We start from the raw sequence: 26,070 nt of genomic DNA on the forward strand, positions 1-26,070 counted from the left end.
GAAGAATGTGAGCCCACAACTTTCAAGCAAAAATATCAGCATTTCTTGCTAGTGATATATTTTAGCTTTCAGGCAAAAAGTATAAGTTCAGAAAACTTTTGTTTACCACCATAATCTTGACAGCTTACCAACAGTAAGAGTTTTCTTATGATAAAAATTGGTAGTGACAGTGGCAAATGTTACTTTCTGATATTGTGTGATGAAATATGTCAACAGTTACAAGATATGCATAACTTAGTAGATCAGTATTTTTCAAATGTTTGGTGCATGATTATGCATGGATCATGCATGAATAAAAGATCCATTGAAAGTGTGAAATAGACCAATGGGGTTTAATGCAAGTATATGGAAAAGTTCACTAACATGGTTTCAGATTCTATATCGCAACTAATTTTAAGAAGTTACCATTTGTTGAGTTTTAATATAATATAAAAAATGTTCACAATGATATAAAAGGGCAATTATAATACTCCTTCATTTTCAACTACGAATCAGTGTCTGAATACATTCTTTTCTTATACTTTTCTAAAATATTTAACAGCAGCTTGAATGCAGAAGCAGAGATGAGAATCCAGTGTCTTAAGCCAGATATTAGAGATTTGCGAAAGTATAAAACAGTACTACTCTTCTTACTCTTTTTAGGGTCATGAAAATATAGTTATTTTTACAAAAATTTTATAAAAAGAACATGCTATGAATTATTGTTATTTTACTTAATACATATTTAAAAATTTCTCAATTTTAGTTTTTAATAATGGAAAAAACCCAAAAACTCTTTGGTGTCCTAAATAATTTTTGAGTGTAAGGTGATCCTGAAGCCAAATTTTTGAGATGTACTAGTTTATATCCACAGACAGAGGTAGTAGAATTAAAGTGGTTAGGAGGCTCTGTCCAGTTTTTATTAGTGCTGGGCTGTTCAGATGGAATATATTCTATGGATCCATCTTCAAGTTCACGGATTCTATTCTCTGTCATCTCTACTTTTGAACTCACTTAGCAAGTTTTTTTTCTTTTTTTAAAATTAATTTTTTTTATTATACTTTATGTTCTAGGGTGCATGTGCGCAACCTGCAGGTTTGTTACATATGTATACATGTGCCATGTTGGTGTGCTGCACCTATTAACTTGTCATTTATATTAGGTATATCTCCTAATGCTATCTCTCCCCCCTCCCCCCACCACTTAGCAAGTTTTTTATTTTTGTTATCATATTTTTCAGTTCTATAATCCTCATTTGGCTTAATAAATATTTCCTGGGATTTTCCATTTTTTCATTTGTTTCAAGTGAAATTGTAAATGATTATTGAAGGATTTTTATAATATCTTCTTTAAAGTCCTCGGCAGATGATTCCAACCTCTGATTCATCTTGGTATTGGTGTTTGTTGATTGGCCTTGGTATAATAGATGATTTTCAAAAAATTGGCATGGTGGTTCATGCCTGTAATCCCAGCACTTTGGGAGGCCGAGGCGGGCAGATCACCCAAGGTCGGGAATTCGAGACCAGCCTGACCAACATAGAGAAACCTTGTCTCTATTAAAAACACAAAATTAGCCGGGCATGGTGGCGGGCGCCTGTAATCCCAGCTACTAGGGAGGCTGAGGCAGGAGATTCGCTTGAACCTGGAAGGTGGAGGTTGCGGTGAGCCGAGATCGTGCCATTGCACTCCAGCCTGAGCAACAAGAGCAAAACTCCGTCTCAAAAAAAAAAAAAAAAAAATTGTATCCTAGACATTTTGATTATTACAGGGATCCTTGATCCTGTCTAAACCTTCTAATTTGGCGAAATCTGCTTAGATTTGGCATATGTGTTCTTGGGCTACTTTTGCGGGCGTTAGTTCCAATGGTGTCGGTGTAGTTTCCTAGGCCCTTGCAACGTCACTGTCCTTTGTTTTTTCGGGTACTGTTGAGGCTGCTGCTCAGTCGCTGCTGGCGCCACCTGCAGGGGGCAGAAGGTACTTCCCTAGTAGACCTGGGGTCACTGAGTGATCTTGGTGGTCACTTTGTGGCCTGATTGTGCTGCTGGCTGGAAGACAGGGAGACGCAGAGCTTTGCTAAGGCTGCCTCAGTGCCTAGGTGTGGAGTGAGGTCTGAGACATCCCTGGATGTCACTGTTGCCCCTTTTGCAAGTGGAGAGGACCATCCACCAAAGGTCTGGCTGTGGAGCAGGGTCTGGGAGGTCCCAGGACTTTCTTGATGGGGCTGCAGCCAGATCCGACTGCCTGCTGGGGCCCAGCATGTGCAATGGGAACTGGACCAGCTCCAAGCTTCCACTACGGGATCAAACTGCTTGCAGGGGCCTCATTTGTGGGGCAAGGATTAGGGGCCCTCTTGTCCTAGTTTTGGGGTGTGGTGTGCAGTGATAAAAAGAAAATCCAGGAATCTCACCATGTAGTCATTCCTCAAGCCCTGAAACCCATAGCCAGTCTACCTTCTTCCATTCGTCTTTCTATTATTTTATCATTGTCTGCTGGACAATTTCAAGGGTATTTAGTTAAATTTAGAGGGAAGGACCAGGGAAAAGTGTGTCTACATGATCTTGTTTTAGAACTAGATATCACTGCTTATGTTTTGTTAAAAAATTAAAAATTTAAAACATAAAAATGGAAACAACTGGCAACGTAGGTTAACTTTTGACATAGGTGGTCATCGTAAGTGTTTTTATAACATGTTTGTTTATTTCTATAGGAATTATGTTGGAATATGAAAAACATGGAGAATTAAAGACGAAGTCGATAGATTTGCTTGATCTTGGTCCCAGGTGAGTTAGCTGTAGGATTCAACAAGTAAATGTTCACTGGGAAAGCCTTGACACAGAGTGATGTGTGGATGAACTGCAGAAACTGCAGATAATACATTGTTTTTAAAAAATTGTTCTTCTGTGGTGTGTCAGTTTCTGTTTGTTTCAGGGAGTTGTACCTGAGGCTCTTGCTGAATGAAAAGGAAGTGGGAAAAGGGTCATTGCCCTTTTCTTTTTTTCTAAGGTCTTAAAAAAATAAATCTTTTAGTTTATAATTTTAGAGAGGCTGTGAAGGTAGAGTTTCCACACCCCGTTTCCCCTGATGTTAACATCTTAGATTAGTGAGGTACATTTATTAGGATTAATGAACCAGTGTGATACCTAATTAATAGCTAAGGCTCACTTTATTCAGTTTTTCGTAGTTTTTCCCTAATTCCTTACTTCTGTTCCAGGATTCCATCCAGAATCCCACATGACATTTAGCCATCATGTGTCCTTAAGCTTCCCTAAGCTGCGACAGTTTCTCAGACTTCCCTTATTTTTGCTGACCTTTACTTTCTTCTTTTTTTTTTTTTTGAGACGGAATTTTGCTCTCGTTGCCCAGTCTGGAGTGCAGTGGCATGATCTCGGCTCACTACATCCTCCGCCTCCTGAGTTTAAGCGATTCTCTGCGCCCAGCCAGTGACCTTTACATTTTTGAGAAGTACTTGTTACTGAGTTTTAAGAATATTACTGAGCTTGTTATTTTCTTATTAAATACTTCTTTGGGCTGACTGCATATGTTCCTCCTCATTAATTGCCATGGGGCAAAAACAAGGAGCCCTAAGCGCTATTACTGAAGCTTGGTATGAGCCCAGAGGAAACCCTTGTGATGTAATAATGCCCAGAGTTCATTCTCTTTAGGAAATCTAATGCAAATAGCTGGGCATGGTTGCTCACACTTGTAATTTCAGCACCTTAGGAAGCCGAGGCAGCACAGTCACCTGAGGTCAGGAGTTCGAGACCAACCTGGCCAACATGGGGAAACCCTGTCTCTACTAAAAATACAAAAATTAGCCAGGCATGGTGGCGCATGCCTGTAGTCCCAGCTCTTCAGGAGGCTAAGGGAGGAGAATCGCTTGAACCCAAGAGGCAGAGGTTGCAGTGAGCTGAGATCGCGCCACTGTACTCCAACCTAGGTGACAAAGTGAGACTCTGTCTTCAAAAAAAAAGAAATCTCATACAAAACTCCACTTCAAGGCCAAGGCCAAGTGTGGTGGCTCACACCTGTAATCCCAGCACCTTGGGAGACCAAGGCAGGAGGATCACTTCAGGCTAGGAGTTTGAGACCAGCCCAGGCAACACAAAATAGCAAGACCCTGTCTTTGTAAACAAACAAACAAACAAACAAAAATCCTACTTCAAGAGCGAGTCAGACTAGTGATTATCCTGTGAGAGCCTAAGTTCAGATAAGGTGAAAATAATCTCAATGGGTGAAAATTGCAAAAGAAACAAAACAAAAATGTTGTGTTTTAGGTTTGTGGCCTGAGACTGTAAGCGAAAGGACCTGTCTGATATGGGCTACTCTCTAGTTTTATAATGAGTCCACTTGGCACCATAGCTGATGAGACAGGGGCTCTCTCAATCCTGGAACTGCTGCCACTTGAGAGGTTTGGTGATTCTGGGAACACCTGTCTAGGGTGGGGATGGGGCATGGCTCAGAGGATGGTGGTCTATGTAGGGTCCAAGTCTTATTTCAGGTGCTTGGCACAAAAAAGGTAGTCAATTGATTTTTTTTTAAAGTCAAAGAATAAACAGTGGCACAGATAGTGTCATTGAATACAACAGTCTTTGTTATTTTCAGGAACAGTGAGGCCTAATATCAAACCCAACCTGTAATTTTTATAAATGGAACATGTTACTGATTTGTGTGATTATGCTAGCATGCAGAAAGTTTCTTTGTTAGACATTTGTTTATTTAGTCAGCAATTATGTACATGTGCCTTCAACATATATTTAAGAATCTAATCTGGGTTAGATTCTATAAGAGGCTATAAAGGTATTAATTAACCCCTAGACTTGATAGGCTTTTTGTCTAGTTTGAGAAACAACTTGTGCAGCATCGGATATCACACAAGTGGTACAGATAAGCTTCTATATGAGAGAATAACCTCCAGCTAGACATTCCGCAAAACCACAGATTTTTATATTTTAAAAGTATGAATTATTAGGTGATTTCAAAAAGGACTTGTGGGCTCTGACTCCAGGCACTCAACACTTTGAAGGGCTTCATATTAGCTATAGTCATTCAATCGTGCTATGCTTTCCTGAAGAGATGTAAGGTGTTAGCCACTCATAAACATGAACTTTTGGTGATAGGAGAAAGTAAATAAATGTCTCAAAAAAGTATGAATTTTGTTTCTAGTTTTTGCAAGAATCTGGAAGTATTGTGCCTGTAAAAACACTGGCACCGTAGATGACATGCTGGAATTATTGCATGAAAATCCTACAGGGTTGGAGTGTTTAGGTTATTTGGTTAATTTGGATCTCGCAAGGAAATCTGTTTTTATACAAGTTATTGAAAACTTTTCAAAGGAGCATTTTTACCCTTTTAATTCTTATGAAATTAATTATCTTTTTGATGATGGAATATCTCAGGGTTTATCCAAGTCATTATTATGGACGGTCCCTGGTTCATTTTTGTTCAAAATATTCACTCTTACTCTAATAGATTATGTTTCTTGAGAGCTGGGACCATATCTTTTACACACCCAGTGCTAAAGCAATAGTACCAACTCAATAAATGTCAATTGAATGAGCAGGTTCCTAGCTCAGTGCCTTGCACAAAACTGGAGCTTAATGTTTGTTGATGGGGTGAAGAGGGGGATATTTATCAGGGGCCACATTCATGGGAAGTGGATACTGAGACAGAGGTGGGTGAGTCAAAGGTTTATTGGGCAGTGACACTTGTGACAGTCCAGGGCATGAAGCAGAAGCAGTATCAGGCAGGAGGAGCCATCTGACCTCGATGAAGGAGACAGGACAACAGAATCTCTGCCAGTCTGGAGGAGCTCAGGAGCAAGACTTGCCAGCTAGAGGAATGCCTCACAGGGAGAAAAGGCCAGGCTCTTGCTCTGCCCCTGCTCAGCGGTGGACGGAGAGCCCCAAGAGAAGAGGCAGCCCTGGCCTGGAATGCCAAGGTGCAGCCTGAAAGAGCTGCAGCTAGAAGCTGTCAGGCAACAAAGCTCCAAGCCTGACGCTGGGCCTGAGTTCTTTCTTAAAGGTGGGGGAACCTGCATAGTGCATCTTCTAGACACGTGTGTGACAGGACTTGTAAAATGGCTCTATTTTGGATGCTTCATGGTGTATATACATTGAAACCTTTTTTGAATGAATATTATTCTGTACCAGCAACATTTTCAGAATTTCTGTGAATTATTTGAATACTAGAGGAAATTTGAATCTATCTGTATATTTTTCAGACCAGTTATCTTTCAGGGAAATAATATTTTAGTCCATAATAAATATTAATATTAGTCTTATGATTCTTTAAATTTATGGGTTAGGCATTTTTCTCTTTTCCTAAAAATATTTTAAATCAAATCTTTCTGAACCTCAGTTTCTTCATCTCTAAAATAATTACGATAAAAGCATTACACTAGCAAATTATTACAGGATTAAATAAGAGAACATGTGTAAAGTGAAAAGTATGATGCTGGGAACGTTCAATACATGTTCATTCAAAAGAGACAGGAAAGAAGGAAAAAGAGTTCATGTTCAGAACTAGTACGGACTAGGCCTTCCTAGGTGTCTTCATTCGTTTTGTGCTGCTATAACAAAAAAGACCTGAGACGGGATTATTTATTTCTCACAGTTCTGTCTTGGAAATCCAAGGCCCCCGCAGGTTTGATGTCTGGTGAGGGCAGCACTCTGCTTCCGGGATGGCATCTTGATGCTGTGTCTTCACATGGCAGAGGGCAGAAGGGCAAAAGGGATGAACTCTCTTTGTCAAGGGCATCTAATCCCATTCAGGGCATCTAATCCCATTCAGGAGGGCTCCACCATTGTGACTTAATTACCTATTCAGGCCCCACCTCTTAATGCTGTGACATTGGTGAACATGTTTCAGCATGAATTTTAGAGGGGACACAAACATTCAAACCACAACACTAGGCGAGAACATTAGACTCTTGGCACAGCCTCCATGAAACAAGCCTTAGCTTTGGAAAAATGTGTTTTAGAAATTCCAAGCTTCTTGCTTTCCTGCCATCATCTATAAGCTTCTTGCTTTCCTGCCATCATCTATTTACTGACTTATGTGATCCCCCCACCCCCCCCCGATATCTCTTGGGAAAGATAATGATGTTTTTGACATTTTATAAGTGTGCTTCATGAAACAATACAATCAATTCTTCATGTAATAAAGATATATGCAAATTTTGACATAAAATAAAAGAAACTTTTTTTTTGGGTGAATTTCAGTACTGATGTCAGTGCTTTAGTAGAAGAAATCCAGAAGGCAGAACCTCTAATCACAGCTTCACGAACAGAGCAAGTCAAACTTTTGATACAGAGGTTACAAGAGAAACTCGGCCAGCACAGCAATCACACATTCTATCTTTTTAAGGTAATGGATTTACAAAAATATCAGATAGAAGAATTTCAGTGAAATGATTGATATTTTATTTATTTTTCTTTCTCTAAAAATATTTTTCCATGAAAAATGCATGTCAGTGATTGACTGTAGTGCCTCACATGTTTGCTAAGATTGTCCCAATAATTATTTGTTAAATGAATGAGTGAAATCCAAAACACTTATTTCTTGAGAGGTTAAATAAAGATTTCAGCTCCTCATATAATGATAAATTTAAAGGGTTATTATTAAGATAGTTTTAAGTTATGGAATAAGTAAAGCTTTTTTCTAGTTAAAGTAACATTAAGAAGTGTTTTATGACAAATCAACATTTCATATTTTCTGCTTTCATGTGAACTAAACCATATTTCAGTAAATTATTTATTGGGCATATAATTTTAATGTGATGTAAATATGCTTTTTAAATAGTTTTTTTGATGATTAAATATAGCAAATATAGTCATTTCGTACTTCAAGAAAAGCTTTTAATTTTCCTTTGTCATTATCTTAGAATTACTTCATATTACACTGCTTTTATCTTTTATGATTTAAATATAATTATGATAATAAAATATAATTATTAGTTATATACTCACCTGATACAAAATATCCAGGCATTTGCTTCTGGAAGAAGAAATTATAGTTGTGTAACATTTCTTTGTCCAGCAGGTGGCACTGTTTAATTTCAAATACGAGCTATATAACAAGCATGTCTCATAATTTATTCTCCAAAGGGAATATTTTTGATAGTGAAAGTACATGCTATTAATAGTTACATTTTGGTAACAGACATAACTTGGACTGTCCCAGCCCAGCCAATCACTCTTAATAGACTGTCCAATCTATGTATATGCGTTCAACAAATATTCATGTAACATTCACTGTGTGTTAGATGTTGTAGGGATTGAAAGATAAAGAAGACATATTCTGACTCTAAAGGAGCTTCAGGATTCATAAAGTAATAATACATTGTCAAATCTTTATTGAAACATATTTAGTGTATTGCCTATATACCCAGTCTATACATATGTACAAACCACATGCCTTATGTAAAAGAAAATGTTACCAATTAGTGCCATCAATAAGATACCACATAGCACTAATTGGTATCACTTAGTGGTATCAATAAGATGCCACATAGCACTGTCTAAAGGTAAATCTGATGTATAATTAAGACAAAATTGAATGTCTTCATATTTGGTTTGAAGTTATAACTAACAAATTAAATTTAATTTGGCTTGAGTCTAAAAAATGGTGTTTTCTTTCACTGAAGGTTCTCAAAGCACATATATTGCCACTGACTAACGTTGCACTTAACAAATCGGGCTCATGGTAAGATTCTCTTTTTGTATCTAATTTTTAGCAATGAAACAAATTTCTGTGTTTATCAAAGATTCCAGTTTGCTAAGTACATAATACATTCATTTTTCTGATTTCAGTACCCTCTTGGATATTGAGGAGAAATATAAGCCCTTTCTCCCACTATTCTAATCCAAGTTTTCTGTCATATTCGTGCCACAGTGAATGGGAGGCATATTGGATTCTCAGCCAATGTAGCTTGTGAAGAACTCAACTCAGGAATGAGTCGGGCAGGGTGGCCTCATGTATAACTTGATTGGTTGTGATCAGTCTATTCAGAGCAGGCGTTTTCCATCTAGGTCAGTGATTTGGGGTATGGCGAACAGCAGCTGCAAGTCTCTATTGAGAGCATGGCTGTGATCAGCTTGGGAGCTGACATGCTAGGTAGCAGACATGAGGGAAAAGCCTCCTCTTGACCTACAGACATAAAATAAACATAAAATAGACATACAATAAGCAGTTTTCCAGGACTTCCATAATAAAGTAGCACAAACCGAGTGGCTTACACAACCAAAATTTATTGTGTCACAGTTGTGGAGGTTAGAGGTCAGAGGTCAAGGTGTCATCAGGGTCAGTTCCTTCTGAGGCTGTGGGAAAGAAGCTGTTCCACAGTTCCTGTAGCTTCTGGTGGTTTGCCGGCCATCTTTGATGTGGAGAAGCACATCAAAGCTCTGCTCTCACCTTCACATGGTTTTCTCTGTGCGTGTCTGTGTCTATATGGCCTGTTCTTATATGGACGTATTGAATTAGGGCCCACCCTACTGCGGCATGATCTCATCCTAATTTAACTAATTCTTTTTTTTTTTTTTTTTTTTTTTTAAGAGGAAGTTTCACTCTTGTTGCTTAGGCTGGAGTGCGTGGCGTGATCTTGGTTCACTGCAACTTCCAGCTGCCAGGTTCAAGCGATTCTCCTGCCTCAGCCTCCTGAGTAGCTGGGATTACAGGAGCCTGCCACCACGCCCAGCTAATTTGTTGTATTTTTAGCAGAGATGGGGTTTCTCCATGTTGGTCAGGCTGGTCTCGAACACCTGACCTCAGGTGATCTGCCCGCCTTGGCCTCCCAAAGCACTGGGATTACAGGCGTGAGCCACCACGCCCAGCCCTAACTTAACTATTAATAATTATATCTGCAATGACCTTATTTCCAAATAAATTCATATTCTAAGGTTTGGGGGATTAGGACTTCAACATATAAATTTAGAGGGCTTATATTTCAACCCATAAAAGTATCTATAGTACATATGTGTATAGTTGCAAATGTGCGTTTGCATCTATCCAAAGGTAGAGAAAATCTGTGGGAGAAGATGGTAGAAGGAAAATACCGAAGAGAATTCAAAGATACTTTGTCTTGTCAACCTGCCTGTTTAGTTGAGTTTTGCTATTAGACTTTTCTTCACCTTTTCTTGTTACCACTTGACATTCAGACTGGCTTTTCAATTTTGTGGATTGTTTTCTGTGCTGGGGAAATATATTTTTGTTATACTTTTGAAGCGATATTTTGATTTCAGAGATATTTTGAAAAGAAAATCTCTTTCCTAATTGAATATTGAAGGAATGATTAAGATGCTGCTATTTTACATTATACTTGACTCACTATTCCTGTAGAAGAATGTTAAAGGAATCATTCGTTTATTAAACAGAATATAGGCCGGGTATGGTGGTGCACACCTATAATCCCAGCACTTTGGGAGGCCGAGGCGGGCAGATCACGAGGTCAGGATTTGGAGACCAGCCTGGCCAACATGGTGAAACCCCATCTCTACTAAAAATAAAAATAAAAATTAGACAGGCATGGTGGTGTGTCTCTAATCCCAGCTATTCAGGAGGCTGAGGCAGGAGAATTGCTTGAACTCGGGAGGCAGAGGTTGCAGTGAGCTGAGATCATGCCACTGCACTCTGGCCTGGGCGATAGAGCAAGACTCTGTCTCGGGGGTGGGGTGGGGGTGGGGGTGGAACAACAGAATATATCACAATTTACATATTGTTCTCAATTTAACTTTTTATTCTGCACACATGATTTCCATTGTAAAAAGCATAATAGGCCAGGTGTGGTGTGTCACACCTGTAACCCCAGCACTTTGGGAGGCTGAGGCAGGCGGGTCACCTGAGGTCAGTAGTTCAAGACCATCCTGGCCAACATGGTGAAACCCCATCTCTACTAAAAACAGACACAAAAATATAGCCAGGCATGGTGGTGGGTACCTGTCATCCCAGCTACTCAGGAGTTTGAGGCAGAAGAATCACTTGAACCTGGGAGGCAGAGGTTGCAGTGAACCGAGATCATGCCATTGCACTCCAGCCTGAGTGGCAGAGCGAGACTCCTTCTCAAACAAACAAACAAATAGTATAATAAATAGAGTTATTATCCTGCAGGTAAAACATGAAGTGTTTATTAACACACTGCCATTCTTCCCTGCAACACGTTTATATTCCTTGTGTTAGCTTTATCACAGGAAGCTACGATCGGACGTGCAAGCTCTGGGACACTGCGTCTGGAGAGGAGCTGAACACCCTGGAGGGCCACAGGAATGTGGTTTATGCCATAGCATTCAACAATCCTTACGGGTGTGTTCATCCTTTCACGTATTTGTTCATTAATTCATTTATTCATCCCTCCATCTGCTTGGGGAGAAAGGGAAGCAGACAAGAGGTCTAAATTGACTGAGTGCTTGGTATGTGCTTTGGAAGCCTTTTAAATGCCTCCTTCAATGCTTAAAGGGGTCTTTGGGTTACCTATCACCATCCTCATACAGAATACAAGGTTTAAGGCCAGGCGCGGTGGCTCACGCCTGTAATCCCAGTACTTTGGGAGGCCGAGGTGGTGGGTCACTTGAGCTTAGGAGTTTGAGACCAGCCTGGCCAACGTGGTGAAACCCCATCTCTACTAAAAATGCAAAAATGAGCTGGGCTAATGTATGTACTGTATGGTGGCGCATGCCTGTAGTCCCAGCTACTCGGGAGGCTGAGGCAGGAGAATCACTTGAACCCAGGAGGCGGAGGTTGCAGTGAGCTGAGATTGCAACACTGCACTCCAGCCTGGGCAACAGAGTGAGACTCTGACAAAAAAAAAAAAAAAAAAAAAATACAAGGTTCAAGTATGCTTCCAAGGACCGCATGGTAGTAAAGAGAAGAGCTGGAATTCATGCTCAGCCAAGACTTGACTCTCAACCCTTGGAAGTTCCGACAGGCACTGACTATTGATGTTCACAGCCCTGGGCTCGTCCCTCTGGGAGAATGTGACATACACACACAGCATGGTTTACTTCATTTAGAAGTTAATTTACAGTCTTGCCAGGCAGGAAAAAAAACGTGTGTGGCAACATGCCAACATGCTAAATAACAGTACCAAGTACAACAGAAGTATTTTTAAACCAACCTCTAGATAATTGACAGGAGATTACCCAGTGTCCTCTATTCTTCCTCACGACACACTGCTGATTCCCATGGCACCCTGAGCATCTGTAGCAATGAAGATACCCACTGGAATGGGCATTCTCCTCCCACTGGTTAGGTTCTAAACTGATCAAGAGTTAGTTGTATTTGTCGACCAATGTGCTTATATTGGTTGTGCTTTCAATTGTAATTGTGTAACATAACATGTAATTTAACTAAATATTACATAAACTAATAAAATATGAGTGGAAAAGAAACCTGGTCTTTTCTAGGGAAGCACAGATAAGGCAAATCTTGGAAAAATTGTTTCACAACTAAATGAAGTTGTGGCTGAGATCAATGTTCAATTGGAAAGCATACTGTCAAAATCTAGAAAAATTCTGCACTCAGATTGTTCTGCACATATGTTTAAGTTCTTTAAGTTCTCATTCCACTTGCAAGAAAAGAAAACTAGATATTGTAGAGGTTTGATAACATTTCTGAGAGACAAATGGTGAACTCCACTTAGCTGACACATAATCAAAGAAAGACAGTGCCCTCTTGTGAAAAGATTGGCAAATAAATATATATTTATATCTAGTGGAGTATACATTTTTTAGACAAGCATGTATGTTTTCATGATTGCACCTGCTAAATGAATTTTTCCATAGATGAAGCTGGTTCTATAAATGTGGCTCATTTACTATAGTGTTATGATGACTAGAACAAAACAGTAAATGATTTAACAATTAAGAGAAGAGATCACTGTGATTTCTCCTGGTGAGAGTCTTTAGAGATGGTGTGAGCCGAAAGCGGAAGCCAGAAGGATGAAGGTGGTGAGCAGTGGAGAGGACTCATGGAGCAAAGAGACCTCAGCAGCTCAGTGTTTCAAGGGGGGGATTCATCAGGCACACTCAGTGGCCGGTCTCTGCAGCGAGCATTTCATGTTGAGAAACAGAAGTGTGTGAGGTCAGAGCATTCAGTGGAGTTTAAACTCTGTCCTGTAGGACTGAGTTGCCATCAAGGGTTTAGGAACAAAAAGTGGAACAATGAAAGTGATGTTTTAAATGGAAGGATAGCTCTGGCAGAGAGAAGAGGTCAGAGGGTTTGGATGTGAGAAGAAACAGGACACAAGGAGGTCATTTAGGATGCAGATGCGACAATACACTTGTGTTAAAGTAATACACTCATTGCCTGGGTAGGGGCAGAAAGAATAGAGGAATTTCATAAAAATTTGATATACTTAGAATAGATATTTTATACTATAGTTTAGAAACTTGTTATCTAGGTTGCCCATATCATATCTGTAAAAAATGTAATACCCTTTCAAAACATGTTAATTGTGATGGCACCAAACTTAAATTGGTACATTAAAATGATTAAACATTCCAATTAAGTTTTAGAAAGTTTAACTTTGATCTATGCATTTTTATATTCCAGAGAATGACAGTTTTTATAATACCTTATTACACCAGCTTATGAAAAGATAAAGATTTTATTGAAATTATAAATGACACTATTTTACTTCTGGTATAATTCCTACTTTCATTGCAATGCTATTTAAAGGGTATTCTCTATAAATTAACGCCATATCCTTTAATAGTCTACTTAACAAACGTGATGTGTTTGGGTGTCTATCTGAGGATGATGTTTTCTCTTGTTGGAGAGGTGAGGGATACTTTTTGACCCTTCAACTGAATTCTACCAAGAGCCCCTGATGAAAAACCCCCTTGTCCAATCAGTTATCCTCGCCTGATGATTCATGTATGCGTGAATACAGCGTTTCTCATTGCACTTTGGGGTCACTGGGGTTTCAGTAGCATGAATTCAACACAATCACCAAAGAGTAAGAGGGAGAGTGTGTGTGTGTGTGTGTGTGTGTGTGTGTGTGTGTTTATTAGACAGAGAGAGAGAATAAAAAAAACTTCAACCAAATTTACTGTTTATCTGCTTTATACCTTAGGGCAGGTGTAAGCTTTGATTCAATGCAGTAATTCTCAAACACATTGACATGAGACATATTGTTGCGGGAAGTCAGGGACCCCGAACGGAGGGACGGGCCGAAGCCGCGGCAGAAGAACATAAATTGTGAAGATTTCATGGACATTTATTAGTTCCCCAAATTAATACTTTTATAATTTCTTACACCTGTCTTTACTGTAATCTCTGAACATAAATTGTGAAGATTTCATGGACACTTATCACTTCCCCAATGAATATCCTTGTGATTTCCTATGCCTGTCTTTAATCTCTTAATCCCGGCATTTTCTTTGTAAACTGAGGAGGATGAACGTCGCCTCAGGACCCTGTGATTGTATCAACTGCACAAATTGTTTGTAGAGCATGTGTGTTTGAATATGAAATTTGGGCATGTTTAAAAAAGAACAGGATAACAGCGATGTTCAGGGAGCGAGAGAGGTAACTTTGAACTGGCTGCCGGTGAGCCAGACGGAAACAGCTATATTCCTCCTCTTTCATAATAGGAGAAATATCGCTAAATTCTTTTTCTCAGCAAGGAACATCCCTGAGAAAGAGAATGCGCCCTGAAGCTAGGCTTATAGACGGCGCCTTTTTAAGGCGTCCCATTTTTTATGGTCGAAGCCGATGGGATGAAATAAGCCCCGGTCTCCTATAGCGCTCCCAGGATTACTAGGATGGGAAAATTCCCACCTAATAAACTGTGGTCAGACAGGTTATCTGCTCTCAAACCCTGTTTCCTGATAAGATGTTATCAATGACAATGCATGCCCGAAACTTCATTAGCAATTTTAATTTCACCTCATCTGGTGGTCCTGTGATCTCGCCCTGCCTCCATTTGCTTTGTGATATTTTCTTACCTTGTGAAGTATGTGATCTCTGTGACCCACACCCTATTCGTGCACTCCCTCCCGTTTTGAAAATTGCTAATAAAAACTTTCTAGTTTTATGGCTCGGGGAACATCATGGATCCTGCCGACGTGATGTCTCCCCCGGACACCCAGCTTTAAATTTCTCTCTCTTATGCTCTTTCCCTTTATTTCTCAACCCAGCCGAGACACTTAGGAAATAGAAGAGAACCCACGTTAAACATCGGGAGCAGGTTCTCCCAATAAGATATCTTCTATAACGTTCTCCCAATAAGATATCTTCTATAATGTGCTCCCAATAAGATATCTTCTATAACGTTCTCCCAATAAGATATCTTCTATAACGTGGTGTCATGTGGATATAGAGAACAGTTGGTGATAGAATAGATATCAGTCAAGAAACAACAACAACTCCAGACTCATATGTTTGAGGGACAGGAAGGGTGAAAAAAAATTGAGGAAACTGATAAAGAATGCACATAATGAGACCTCATCTCTCCAAAAAAATAAAAAATATTAGCCAAGCATGGTGACATGTACCTGTAGTCCCAGCTACTCAGGAGGCTGTGGTGGGAGGATTGCTTGAGCTCTGGAGGTTGAGGTTGCAGTGAGCTGAGATCGCACCATTGAATTCCAGCCTGGGCAACAGAATACAATTCTGTCTCAAAAAAAGAAAAAAAAAAAAAAGTGCAAGGCTTTGAGCCTTTCTTGAGCACATATTGGAAGACATCAGCAGCTGAAGTAAAATACCCTGGGCTGGATGACAGAGGAGAAAGCCTGGTCAGATATGCTGTTAGGAAGCTTTGGGTGGGTGAGTGTTTGCCAGTACAAGCTGCCCTTCGATCATTGACAAAGAGGGTGCCACTTTGCTTTAGTCTGAGAGACCACATAGACACTACAGAAATATGGGTGTCCTGGGACAAGGGAGAGAATGAAGGCATCAGTGTTAGTCTGGGTAAATATAAATTTCTAGTCTGCTTTAGGATATATGTGTTGGTGAGATCTCTTACACTTTGGGAAAATGAACTTGTGCTGTAAATGATAATCCAATTGAGTGAACATCTTGAAGAGCTGGTATAAAAGACAGATGTAAGCCAGGGTTAAAAGGAAAGGTTTTAGTTCCAAGATCAAAGGCCAAACAGGGTAATCTACTCTTGCTTGTTGGATGTTGACTACAGCCCTGCCCCTCAGTCAATGTGAGAAGCCTCTTAGTTGAAAGTCACTGAAGTCTTTGTATTTCCTTTCTAAGCCCTCTTACAACTGGAATAATATAGGCATTATTTCCTTAAGAGGACAAGCACTGTCTAAATTCTCAAAACCTTATTTACCCATATTTTTAATGGGATTTATCTTTTTTCATTTTTCTTTTACATTCAATGTTATTCTTTTCCATATATTTATTAACAGAATTTTTCTATGTTTACACAGTTCATACTATAAGTTATTTATTTTAATTTGTAAGTAATTTTCTAAACTAAACCTTTTGCTACATTCATTAAAATCATTTTAAAAATTGTTATAATCCCTGTAAACTGGTTCAACCATTGTGGAAAACAGTATGGCGATTCCTCAAGGATCTAGAATTAGAAATACCATATGACCCAGCCATCCCACTACTGGGTATATACCCAAAGGATTATAAATCATGCTGCTATAAAGACACATGCACACGTATGTTTACTGTGGCACTATTCACAATAGCAAAGACTTGGAATCAATCCAAATGTCCATCAGTGACAGACTGGATTAAGATAATGTGGCACATATACACCATGGAATACTATGCAGCCATAAAAAAGGATGAGTTCGTGTCCTTTGTAGGGACATGGATGCAGCTGGAAACCATCATTCTCAGCAAACTATCGCAAGAACAGAAAACCAAATACCGCATGTTCTCACTCATAGGTGGGAACTGAACAATGAGATCACTTGGACTCTGGAAGAGGAACATCACACACCGGGGCCTATTATGAGGAGGGGGGAGGGGGGAGGGATGGCATTGGGAGTTATACCTGATGTAAATGATGAGTTGATGGGTGCTGACGAGTTGATGGGTGCAGCACGCCAACATGGCACAAGTATACATATGTAACAAACCTGCACGTTGTGCACATGTACCCTAGAACTTAAAGTATAATAATAAAAAAAATTGTTATAATCCCAAACAAACATACCTATAACTTTGAAATCTTCAAAATTAAATGTGTAAATTGATACCACTCAAAAATTAGACTTTTATTATCCACTGAAACAAATTTAAGATTGCTTATAGCTTTAGAAGTGAAGTAAATTTTTTACTCATGTGTTAACATCTCTTATCTTAGTTCAGTTTATTATATAATGTGTCTTTTTTTTTAATATTCCACATTTCTTTTAAATCTTAGTGACAAAATTGCCACTGGGTCCTTTGATAAAACTTGCAAACTCTGGAGTGTAGAAACAGGAAAATGTTACCATACCTTCAGGGGTCATACAGCAGAAATAGTGAGTATATTGAACAATTTATTATTATATTTTATGTTACTGTTTCTTTTTAGGATTCTATTATAAAAGTAGTGGGGCTACTTTTATAATTAGTTTTCAAATTCTACCCCGTGTTTTTAGTCTGTCTATATTTATATGGTGGTACCAATACAATTTAAAAATTACTCTAGTTAATATCTTGCAGATTCTATAAAGAATTGTATCCTGTATTGACTAAGTAGACACGTAATATGATACATTTATAAATATAATAACCAATCTTACTTTTTCTTTTTCATTGACTTTTCTTTAAAGTACTGACTCAATGAGGGTCAATTAAGTGATAAAAACAGTTTTTAATATAATTTTTGTTTTGTTTTGTTTTGTTTTGTTTGAGACGGAGTCTCGCTCTGTCGCCCAGGCTGGAGTACTGTGGCCGGATCTCAGCTCACTGTAAGCTCCGCCTCCCGGGTTTATGCCATTCTCCTGCCTCAGCCTCCTGAGTAGCTGGGACTACAGGCGCCCGCCACCTCGCCTGGCTAGTTTTTTGTATTTTTTAGTAGAGACGGGGTTTCACCTTGTTAGCCAGGATGGTCTCGATCTCCTGACCTCGTGATCCACCCGTCTTGGCCTCCCAAAGTGCTGGGATTACAGGCTTGAGCCACCGCGCCCAGCCTTAATATAATTTTTAAACTACTATATGAAATATTTAGGCTGATTGTTCTCTGTGTATCATTAGAGCCCAAATATGCATGAATAGTCTGGTACTTGAAACAGCTTTCACTATTGGGAAGCCCTTTTCCTTGACCAATTCTGAGATGTATCTTATAACAATTAGTGCAATAATTGGCATTCCGTAAGAACAGATGACAGCTCTTAAAAATAAACAGGCTGCTGCTCTTAATGATTAGTAATACCTTAAATGTTTTTAATCAAAGATTTAAATAAGGAAAAATTGATCTGATTTTAACAAATCCCCAAGTTATGTTTTGGCCTGTTAGTGGGGATCACCCCTTTCCCTCCATTTCTGGCCTTCATTAGGTAGAATGATTCTTTAGATATTCAACTCACTTTCCTTGTTGTACTTTGAAGTTACTCTTAAGTGGATAATACCAAAAGAGAATCCACAAATAGAAGGTACCCAATGCAGTAGTGGTATAAAAGTAATAGAAACTTTTAAGGGTGAAAGAGAGAAAAGGCTAAAGCAGGAAACAAAATATAACCACTTCTCCCATAATTGTCAGTAGGGAAATATAGCTCAGTACTTTTTGAATTGAACAGAGACATAAAAAGAATGTGCTAATAACTATTATTAGATGAAGAGGGGAAATTGGTAACAAAGAGTGATAGATCTTTTAATCTCAATATTCACTGGAAAAAAAGATACCTGCTGTGAACCAGAAAAAGCAAACAAGAACATACAGGGGTGGAGGGAGGGAAAGCAAGCCACAGCAGCGACAGCTTTTGCAAATAGTTGGTGACAGCCAATCTGCCAGCAGTGTTCAAGTTCTAGCACCCACACCCACCCCTGGAACTGAGGAACAAGATACTTAGGACAGACTGTAGAATGCTTGGAAATATTTCTTGAGGATAAGGAAGTTACCTGTAGGTGGGAAAGGGTCCTGTATCCTGCTAATTTATGTACACCTTAAACAAAACAAGAACAAAAGCAGTCTGCTTATTTTAGAAGTAAAATTCATTTACACTCATCCTAAACATTCATGGTGTATTAATCCACCAATAACTCATGCTCTGTTGAAGGTACTTTGCTAGTGACTGGGAATACTGCAGTGAAACATAACTGACCCTTTGACAGCTCTTGCTGTTTGAGAGGCACTGTCCTAAGCCCCTTTACACAGACAGGTATTAGCTTAGTTGTGCCTCATAGCAACCCTAAGAGGAAGGTATTTCCCCATTTTACAGAGTAGGGTACTGAGGCATTGAAAGCTTAAGTAACTTGCCCAAAGTCAAAGAAAAACATAGTGCGTGTCCTTAGAGTGTGACCATTTTCCCACACTCTTTTAGATTCTGGGAAATATTTTCTTTATCTATAATTCCTAGGGAGACGTTCATCTTTTTCAGTCAACATTCATCCAATAAATATTTATTAAATATTGACTATGTGTGGAACCCTGGCCTACATGCTTAGGGTACCTGAGAGAATCTGACACAGTTCTTACTATTTAATAGAAGGAGTGAAAGCATCAGTGGATAAGTTCAAAGATGTGTTGTAAGTGTCAGAAGTGGATGGGGATTTCAGTGTGGACACAGAGGGAGCAGTGTGGCCTCCTGAGCCAGGGAAAGGTGTTCAGGAAAGACTTTCCAGAGGGGTGGCATGTGCATTCCAGGCAGAGCGAGCAGTCCTGGTAAATGCTGAGAAGTGGTGTGTGCCTGAAACTCAGGTGGCTCTGTGTGATCAGAGCAGAACTTCCTGACCCTCCATGTGGTGCCATGTGCAGAATATGCAAATGTGGATTTGTAGCACACCGAGGGGAGCTGCATGGCCAGAGATGATGGGCAAGGATCCCTGCTGCTGCCCAGCTGCCTGGGTTAACAGTGTCCATGCCTTAGCGCACCTATAGCCCATTCAAATTCAGATCACAGGGTGTGAGCAATTAAAGTGGGAGAGGCAGGCAAGGGCCATATTATGCAGGAGGTTATATACTATGCTAAAGAATTGGATTTTATTTTGCAGGTAATGCCACACTGTTGAGACTTTTTGGCTAGGAGATGGTATGATCATCTGCGGTCTTTGGAAAGATTATTTTTGTGCAGTGTGAAAAAGAAATGAGAGGGTGGTAAGATCAGCGTTATTGGCCAGTTGGGGATCTTGCTGCAATCCAAGTGAAAAATGATGAAGGTGTGTTGTAAAGATAGATGAAGAGAATGTGAGTAGAATCTGGTTACTAAGTAGTTATGAGGCATAAAAGAAAAGGGGAACCCAGGATGGATTCCCTGATTTTGTGCTTGCATGATGGGCAGTGCCATTCACAAATTCTGTGCATGAAAGAGGAGGAACAGGTTTGCATCGATATGACTTTTGTGTCTTAGATTGATATAAGCTGCCTGTGTGATAGCCAAACAGAGGCATCCATTTAGCAGTTGGCACTTTAGGGCTGGAACTGAGCAGTGAGGTCTGGGAAAGAGACTTGGATGCATGAGTCACTGGTATCTGGGTGGCAGTAGAAACCAATGAGCAATTGAAATTGCCTAGAGGAAAAGGTAGAGTGTGGAGAGGAGACTGACAGAATCTTGGGAGGATAGAGAAGAGAGAACTTCAAATGATACAAAAAGAAAAAAGAAAAACAAGAAGAAAGGGAGGGAAACTAAAGAACAAAGGAGTCAGTGCTGCAGATGTCAGGGAGGTTAAGTGGGATGACTGACCAAACCTGGATTGGACATTTAGCCAGAGTGGTTTCAGAAGAGTTAAGAGTGAGCAGAAGATGGACAAAAATGATGGTAGACTGTTTCCCAAGAAATTTGGTTGTAAAGGCAGAAGAAGTGTAGCTAAGAGGGGTACATAAGGTCAAGGGAGGATTTACTCAAACATATTTACAGGTCACTGAAAAGCATCTAGTCTAGAGGGAAGGAAAACTAGTGGGCGCATCTCCCCTAGTGGGCGCATCTCCCCTAGTTGTGCAGGGAAGGGGGTCTTAGAATAGATGGAAGGATCCGTCTGCATCTGAGGCTGAAGGGAAGGAAAGTAAGATCCAAGTGGGGAAGTTCCTACCTGACAGGAGAGTTTTCTTGGGGAAGTGGTAGGAGGCCAGCTTGTCTGTTGAGGAGGGGTGAGGATGGAAGTAGAGGCAGGAGTGGGGAATGGGAGAATGTATGGAGCCAGAGGCACCTTAAACAAAGTAGGGAATGGTGCTGAGGACTCTGTTGAGGACAGAGGCATAAATGAGCAATACCAGTAACTTTCTGTGCAGTTCTCTTAAGCTACCTTGGCTGGGTGATGAGGCAGGGAGGCAGATGATTGGATAAAATCCTTACCTGATAAAAGTTAATGTTAGGAGTTTGTACGAAAGGTACATTAGATAGATAGGGACTAAGAGTGTCGAGGATAATGGCAGGAGTGATGCTTCCAGGGTGTCAGTTGAATGGGGAGGATGGACCAGGAGAAAAGGCGGATGTCTCAATGAGATGAAAGATCTTCTAGGGGAGGGGAGTGGGAAGGGAAATTGTGACCCTGGATTGGTGAATTGGTGGTGAATCTTCTAGAGAAGATGATACCAAGGTCCATGGTGTGGCCATGGGAGAGACTACTGAAGAGTCGTCTGGGGCATGGGTCTGGGGGAGCTGGATGGATTGCCCATGTGAAGGACACCTAAGACTTGGCATTGAGACTACAAGCCTGTAGTCTCTTGATGAGTGAGGGGCCATGATTGGAAGGACTGTGGTGACAGCAGCAAGGAGAAGGAGAGCCAGATAGCAGGGATCTTGAAGGAGATGGGCTTCACTTTTGTTCATGTTCTTCTGTGGTCTGCAAGTGGCAAAGGGAGCCAGTGCCCCTCCAAGCCTGAGCTGGGTGCTGTGGGAGAACAAGCAGCCTCTTTTCAAGAGGAAGACTCTGAAGGACTCAACCTGGGGATAGCAGGTCACACATATGTGGTGTTTTGTACAAAGAATTAGGCTGAATCTGGTAAGGTAATTGCATCTGGAAAATTTTCTGTGTATAATGAACACTTTGAAACTCTACCTAAAATTTCTCCCATTTCATGTAATTTAGGTGTGTTTATCATTTAACCCTCAAAGCACATTGGTGGCGACTGGAAGTATGGACACAACAGCCAAATTGTGGAACATTCAGAATGGCGAGGAAGTTTGCACCTTAAGAGTATGTCAATAATGTTAATGAGCCTGTTATTTGTGTTAATTCTTATTCGTGTTTTTGTTACAAAATGAGCTCTAAGTTGGATGTTGTTGAGTTGCTGGTTTTCAGACTGTAGTGGTGAAAGAGTATTCCTACTGGTTTCTGTCTATTCCAAAAGACTTGGGTGGAGGTGCTGGGGAAGTCCAAGGAGCTTTTTATTTTGACTAACTTTAGTCTGCAAAACACATCAACTATAGCTTAGAACCCATCACCATCTCTCTGGCTAAAAGGAAAGCAGGTGGAGGCTGGCACTTTTGCAAGAGGCAGAACTGGAGAACCATGCCAAGAGAATCTTTAAAGCGATTGCTGTGAGCACACTCTCCTCTGCCCGCTGCTCTTTGAACCATCCTTATCACAAAGTCTGAAATGAGAGAGGGGCAAGTGACCAGAGGGAGAAGGTCAAAGGGCTCCGCCCACAGAGTGAGTGCTGGTGGGGTGTGCTCTTGTGTGTCACCACCATGCGCCCAGCACCTCCCGGTGACCTGCCACCCTCCCCTTCCTCCCACTCTCCCCTTCCTCCCACTCTCCCCTTCCTCCCACCTTCCCCTTCCTCCCACTCTCCCCTTCCTCCCACCCTCCCCTTCCTCCCACTCTCCCCTTCCTCCCACCTTCCCCTTCCTCCCACCCTCGCCTTTCTCCCACCCCAGCACAAGTCACTGCAACAAAAATAGGGTGACCCTATGTTGTACTCAGTGGGAACAGCTGGATGGGAAATTCAGTTTCCTTGTCCTTTCAAAACTATAAATACATTTTTAAAAACATGATTTGTTTCCTCAGAAAGCTTTTTCTAAGAAAGTTGAAACATGGACCGAGAAAGAAAAAATTCTCCATTTAAAAATAACAGTAATGGCTTTTCTTTCTTAAATCTGGGCATCTAGCATTATTAGTATAAGTATACTCTTTCTGTTCTCCGTTCTTTTTTTTTTTTTAAACAACAACAACAACATTACTATCTCTTCTTTCAGGCAAATGTGCAGGGAAAGGCCCTATTAATGCTGCACTTTCAACGAAAATGACTCCTTTCACAGACTGCCTAAGAGCACTCGAAGGGAGGGGTCCTGCTCGGCACACCTGTCTGCTCCGGAGAGTGCATTCGTTTTGCGTACTTAGAATTCTAATATTCAACTACATGCATTTTTGTCCTTTGAAATCTATCAGAAATATCCAGTTATAAATCAACTTTTCCATTTCTTTGTATTATTTAAAAATATAATTATGTGAATTTACTAAAATAGTGGAGGACTCATGGGCTATACGTACTCCACCCAGGATCCCCTTATCAGAGTTCCCGAATCTGCTCTACAGAGGGGTTTCTTCCCATTGTCTCACAGTTTGATTCACTGACACTAGACAGTAACGAGCTGAACGTCAGGCCAAAGGCAGGAATTTATCAATCGATTTCATGTCAAGTTATCCTAATAATTGCCTTTTTAAAGTAATTAGTTTTATTCCATACACTGTTTACTTTTGCACACCATGCGTTATTAGCCCATGTAGTCCCCAGCTCTGTAGTGTTTCCAAGACAATGTAAAGGACGCCCTCTAGTTTCCCCAAACACAACCTCTTTCTTTTGTTTTTAATCAACATTATTAGGTTAAATGAACTAGCTGTGTGTAAGTCACTAATTTTAGTAAACTCACAGGATTGTGTAGCTAAAACCTAGTTTTCAAACCTTTCCATCACCCCAGAAAGAACCCTGTGCCCACGTGCAGACACTCCTCATCCTCACCCCAGCCAACTGCTGACCTCCCTTCCTGGAGCTCGGCCTTCTCCAGCATTTCCTTTCAGACTATGATATTGTACACTTGCAGAAGTTGTTTTATCTGCCGGTATACTTGACGGTATCTGCTCTTTTTCTAGGGACATTCTGCCGAAATCATCTCCTTGTCATTTAACACCTCAGGAGACAGAATCATCACGGGGTCTTTTGATCATACAGTTGTAGTGTGGGATGCTGATACTGGAAGGTAATTCTTAGTTCTTAAGCATTGTTTTAACCTGGATCAGGGGGTTCAGAAAACCCTCTGTTTTTTATTAGCTTAAGCTGCTCTTTATTAACTCTGCTGTGGGTTCCATAAAAATAGGACATATTGAAAATGTAAATTAATTCATTCTTTAATGATATTTCTGATTCACAAAATATGTGCATTCTTGGAATTCAGAGCAAATAATGACAAATAGCAACATAAAAGGAGAATGTTAGCAATAGTCTGGTTACATAGCTACTATTTGTTCCAGGGATAATCAAATTTCAATGGCTTGTCATTATGTTAGGCATGAATATCATGTATAAATAAAACTCTTAGTTAATTTCCCAAATTTAATTTAGTCCAAGAACTTCAACTTCCTTCCTAATGATTTTTGGTCCTAGTTGCTAGGAAGTTAACTAAATTAGCATATTTGTGTTGGAAAACTACTCTTGGATTTGTCTGTGATTTAATAGAGGGGCTAATTATCAGGGGTGCCGACCAAGATGTATGCAACAAGAAATGACAGAGAAAGAAGGACCTTTCAGTTACTTGACATGTGGTTTCTGAACAACCAGGGTGCACTCGTCTGGTGTAAGAATACTTCTTACGGCTTTTACTATTTGTTACCCATTTCTTTTTGAAATGTTGCCTTAAGTAGCATTATTTTGATAGTTTAAAGTCTAAGTACATTTTTGTTGAAATGATATTATTTATTTATTTGAGACAGAGTCTCGCTCTGTCGCCCAGCCTGGAGTGCAGTGGCGCGATCTCAGCTCACTGCAAGCTCCGCCTCCCGGGTTCGCGCCATTCTCCTGCCTCAGCCTCCCGAGTAGCTGGGACTGCAGGCACCCGCCGCCATGCCCGGATAATTTGTTTGTATTTTTAGTAGAGGTGGGGTTTCACCGTGTTGGCAAGGATGGTCTCGAACTCCTGATCTTGTGGATCCACCGCCTCGACCTCCCAAAGTGCTGGGATTACAGGCGTGAGCCACTGCGCCCTGCCGAAATGAAATTATTAGTAGTTTCTTTTTGAGCACTAGTAAAGCCGTATTTGTTTTGTCATCAAATATATTATTTTATAAAAACCAAAATTTAGATTAGCTTACACAGATGGGCTTGGCCTCGTTATTCATGTGCATATACTGAAGTAAGATATCTTTCACTAATTTTAATTATTTTTGTGTTGTAGGAAGGTAAATATCTTAATTGGTCATTGTGCTGAGATTAGCAGTGCCTTATTCAACTGGGATTGCTCTCTAATATTAACTGGCTCTATGGACAAAACCTGCATGGTGAGCTAAATAAATAAATATCTTTGCTTTATATTGTGTCTATACTCTTTACTGTGTCAGATATCCATTGTAACATTAACAAATTTCAAAAGTGATATAAAATTAAGATATTAATTTACAAATAATAATTGGTAATTTTTTAAATTTCAAGTTTTGGATTTTCCAAATTTGAAGGAATTGTGATGTAGTAAAGCAATTTGAATTTCTTCAAGTATATTAAATATCTTATTTGAGAAGGCATTTTATTTTTATTTAATATCGCACTTTTCATTTATAGAACTTCAGTTAGTAGAGTGACCGTCAAGGAGCCTCAAACACAATGTTTCCTTGTCCCTAAGTTTCTATACTTAAAAAATGGTTACTAAGAGATTATACTATGGAATTATCATTTGTTTATGTAACAAATATATTACAATTTTATAATGTACTTTTCATTTTCTGACATTGTCATTTTATATGAAGCTCCTAATCATTTGATGTCCTTCCTACAAAAAGAGCAAAACTCTTCCCCAACCAGTAAAGCATACACGTTGAGATATTTTTTCT

At 39.9% G+C, this 26,070-nt stretch overlaps 1 protein-coding gene across 13 annotated transcripts in view; it reads left to right on the forward strand.

The window, feature by feature from the left end:
- DAW1 (dynein assembly factor with WD repeats 1) overlaps positions 1 to 26,070 on the forward strand; it is a 58,241-nt gene that overhangs the window by 11,949 nt on the left and 20,222 nt on the right. For 6 of the 13 annotated variants that reach the window (XM_045367818.3, XM_045367817.3, XM_045367822.3 and 3 more), the window contains exons 2-9: positions 2,687 to 2,759; positions 7,200 to 7,344; positions 8,624 to 8,682; positions 11,152 to 11,274; positions 17,312 to 17,411; positions 22,120 to 22,227; positions 24,124 to 24,230; positions 25,422 to 25,524. In XM_045367818.3, coding sequence (XP_045223753.1) covers positions 2,687 to 2,759; positions 7,200 to 7,344; positions 8,624 to 8,682; positions 11,152 to 11,274; positions 17,312 to 17,411; positions 22,120 to 22,227; positions 24,124 to 24,230; positions 25,422 to 25,524 — 818 coding nt within the window. The remainder of the gene's footprint in view (positions 1 to 2,686; positions 2,760 to 7,199; positions 7,345 to 8,623; positions 8,683 to 11,151; positions 11,275 to 17,311; positions 17,412 to 22,119; positions 22,228 to 24,123; positions 24,231 to 25,421; positions 25,525 to 26,070) is intronic. The other 7 variants (XM_074010381.1, XM_074010382.1, XM_074010383.1 and 4 more) reach the window with 2 other exon arrangements.

The sequence above is a fragment of the Macaca fascicularis genome, chromosome 12 (assembly GCF_037993035.2).
Source record: "Macaca fascicularis isolate 582-1 chromosome 12, T2T-MFA8v1.1".
In the NCBI taxonomy this organism is placed as follows: domain Eukaryota; kingdom Metazoa; phylum Chordata; class Mammalia; order Primates; family Cercopithecidae; genus Macaca; species Macaca fascicularis.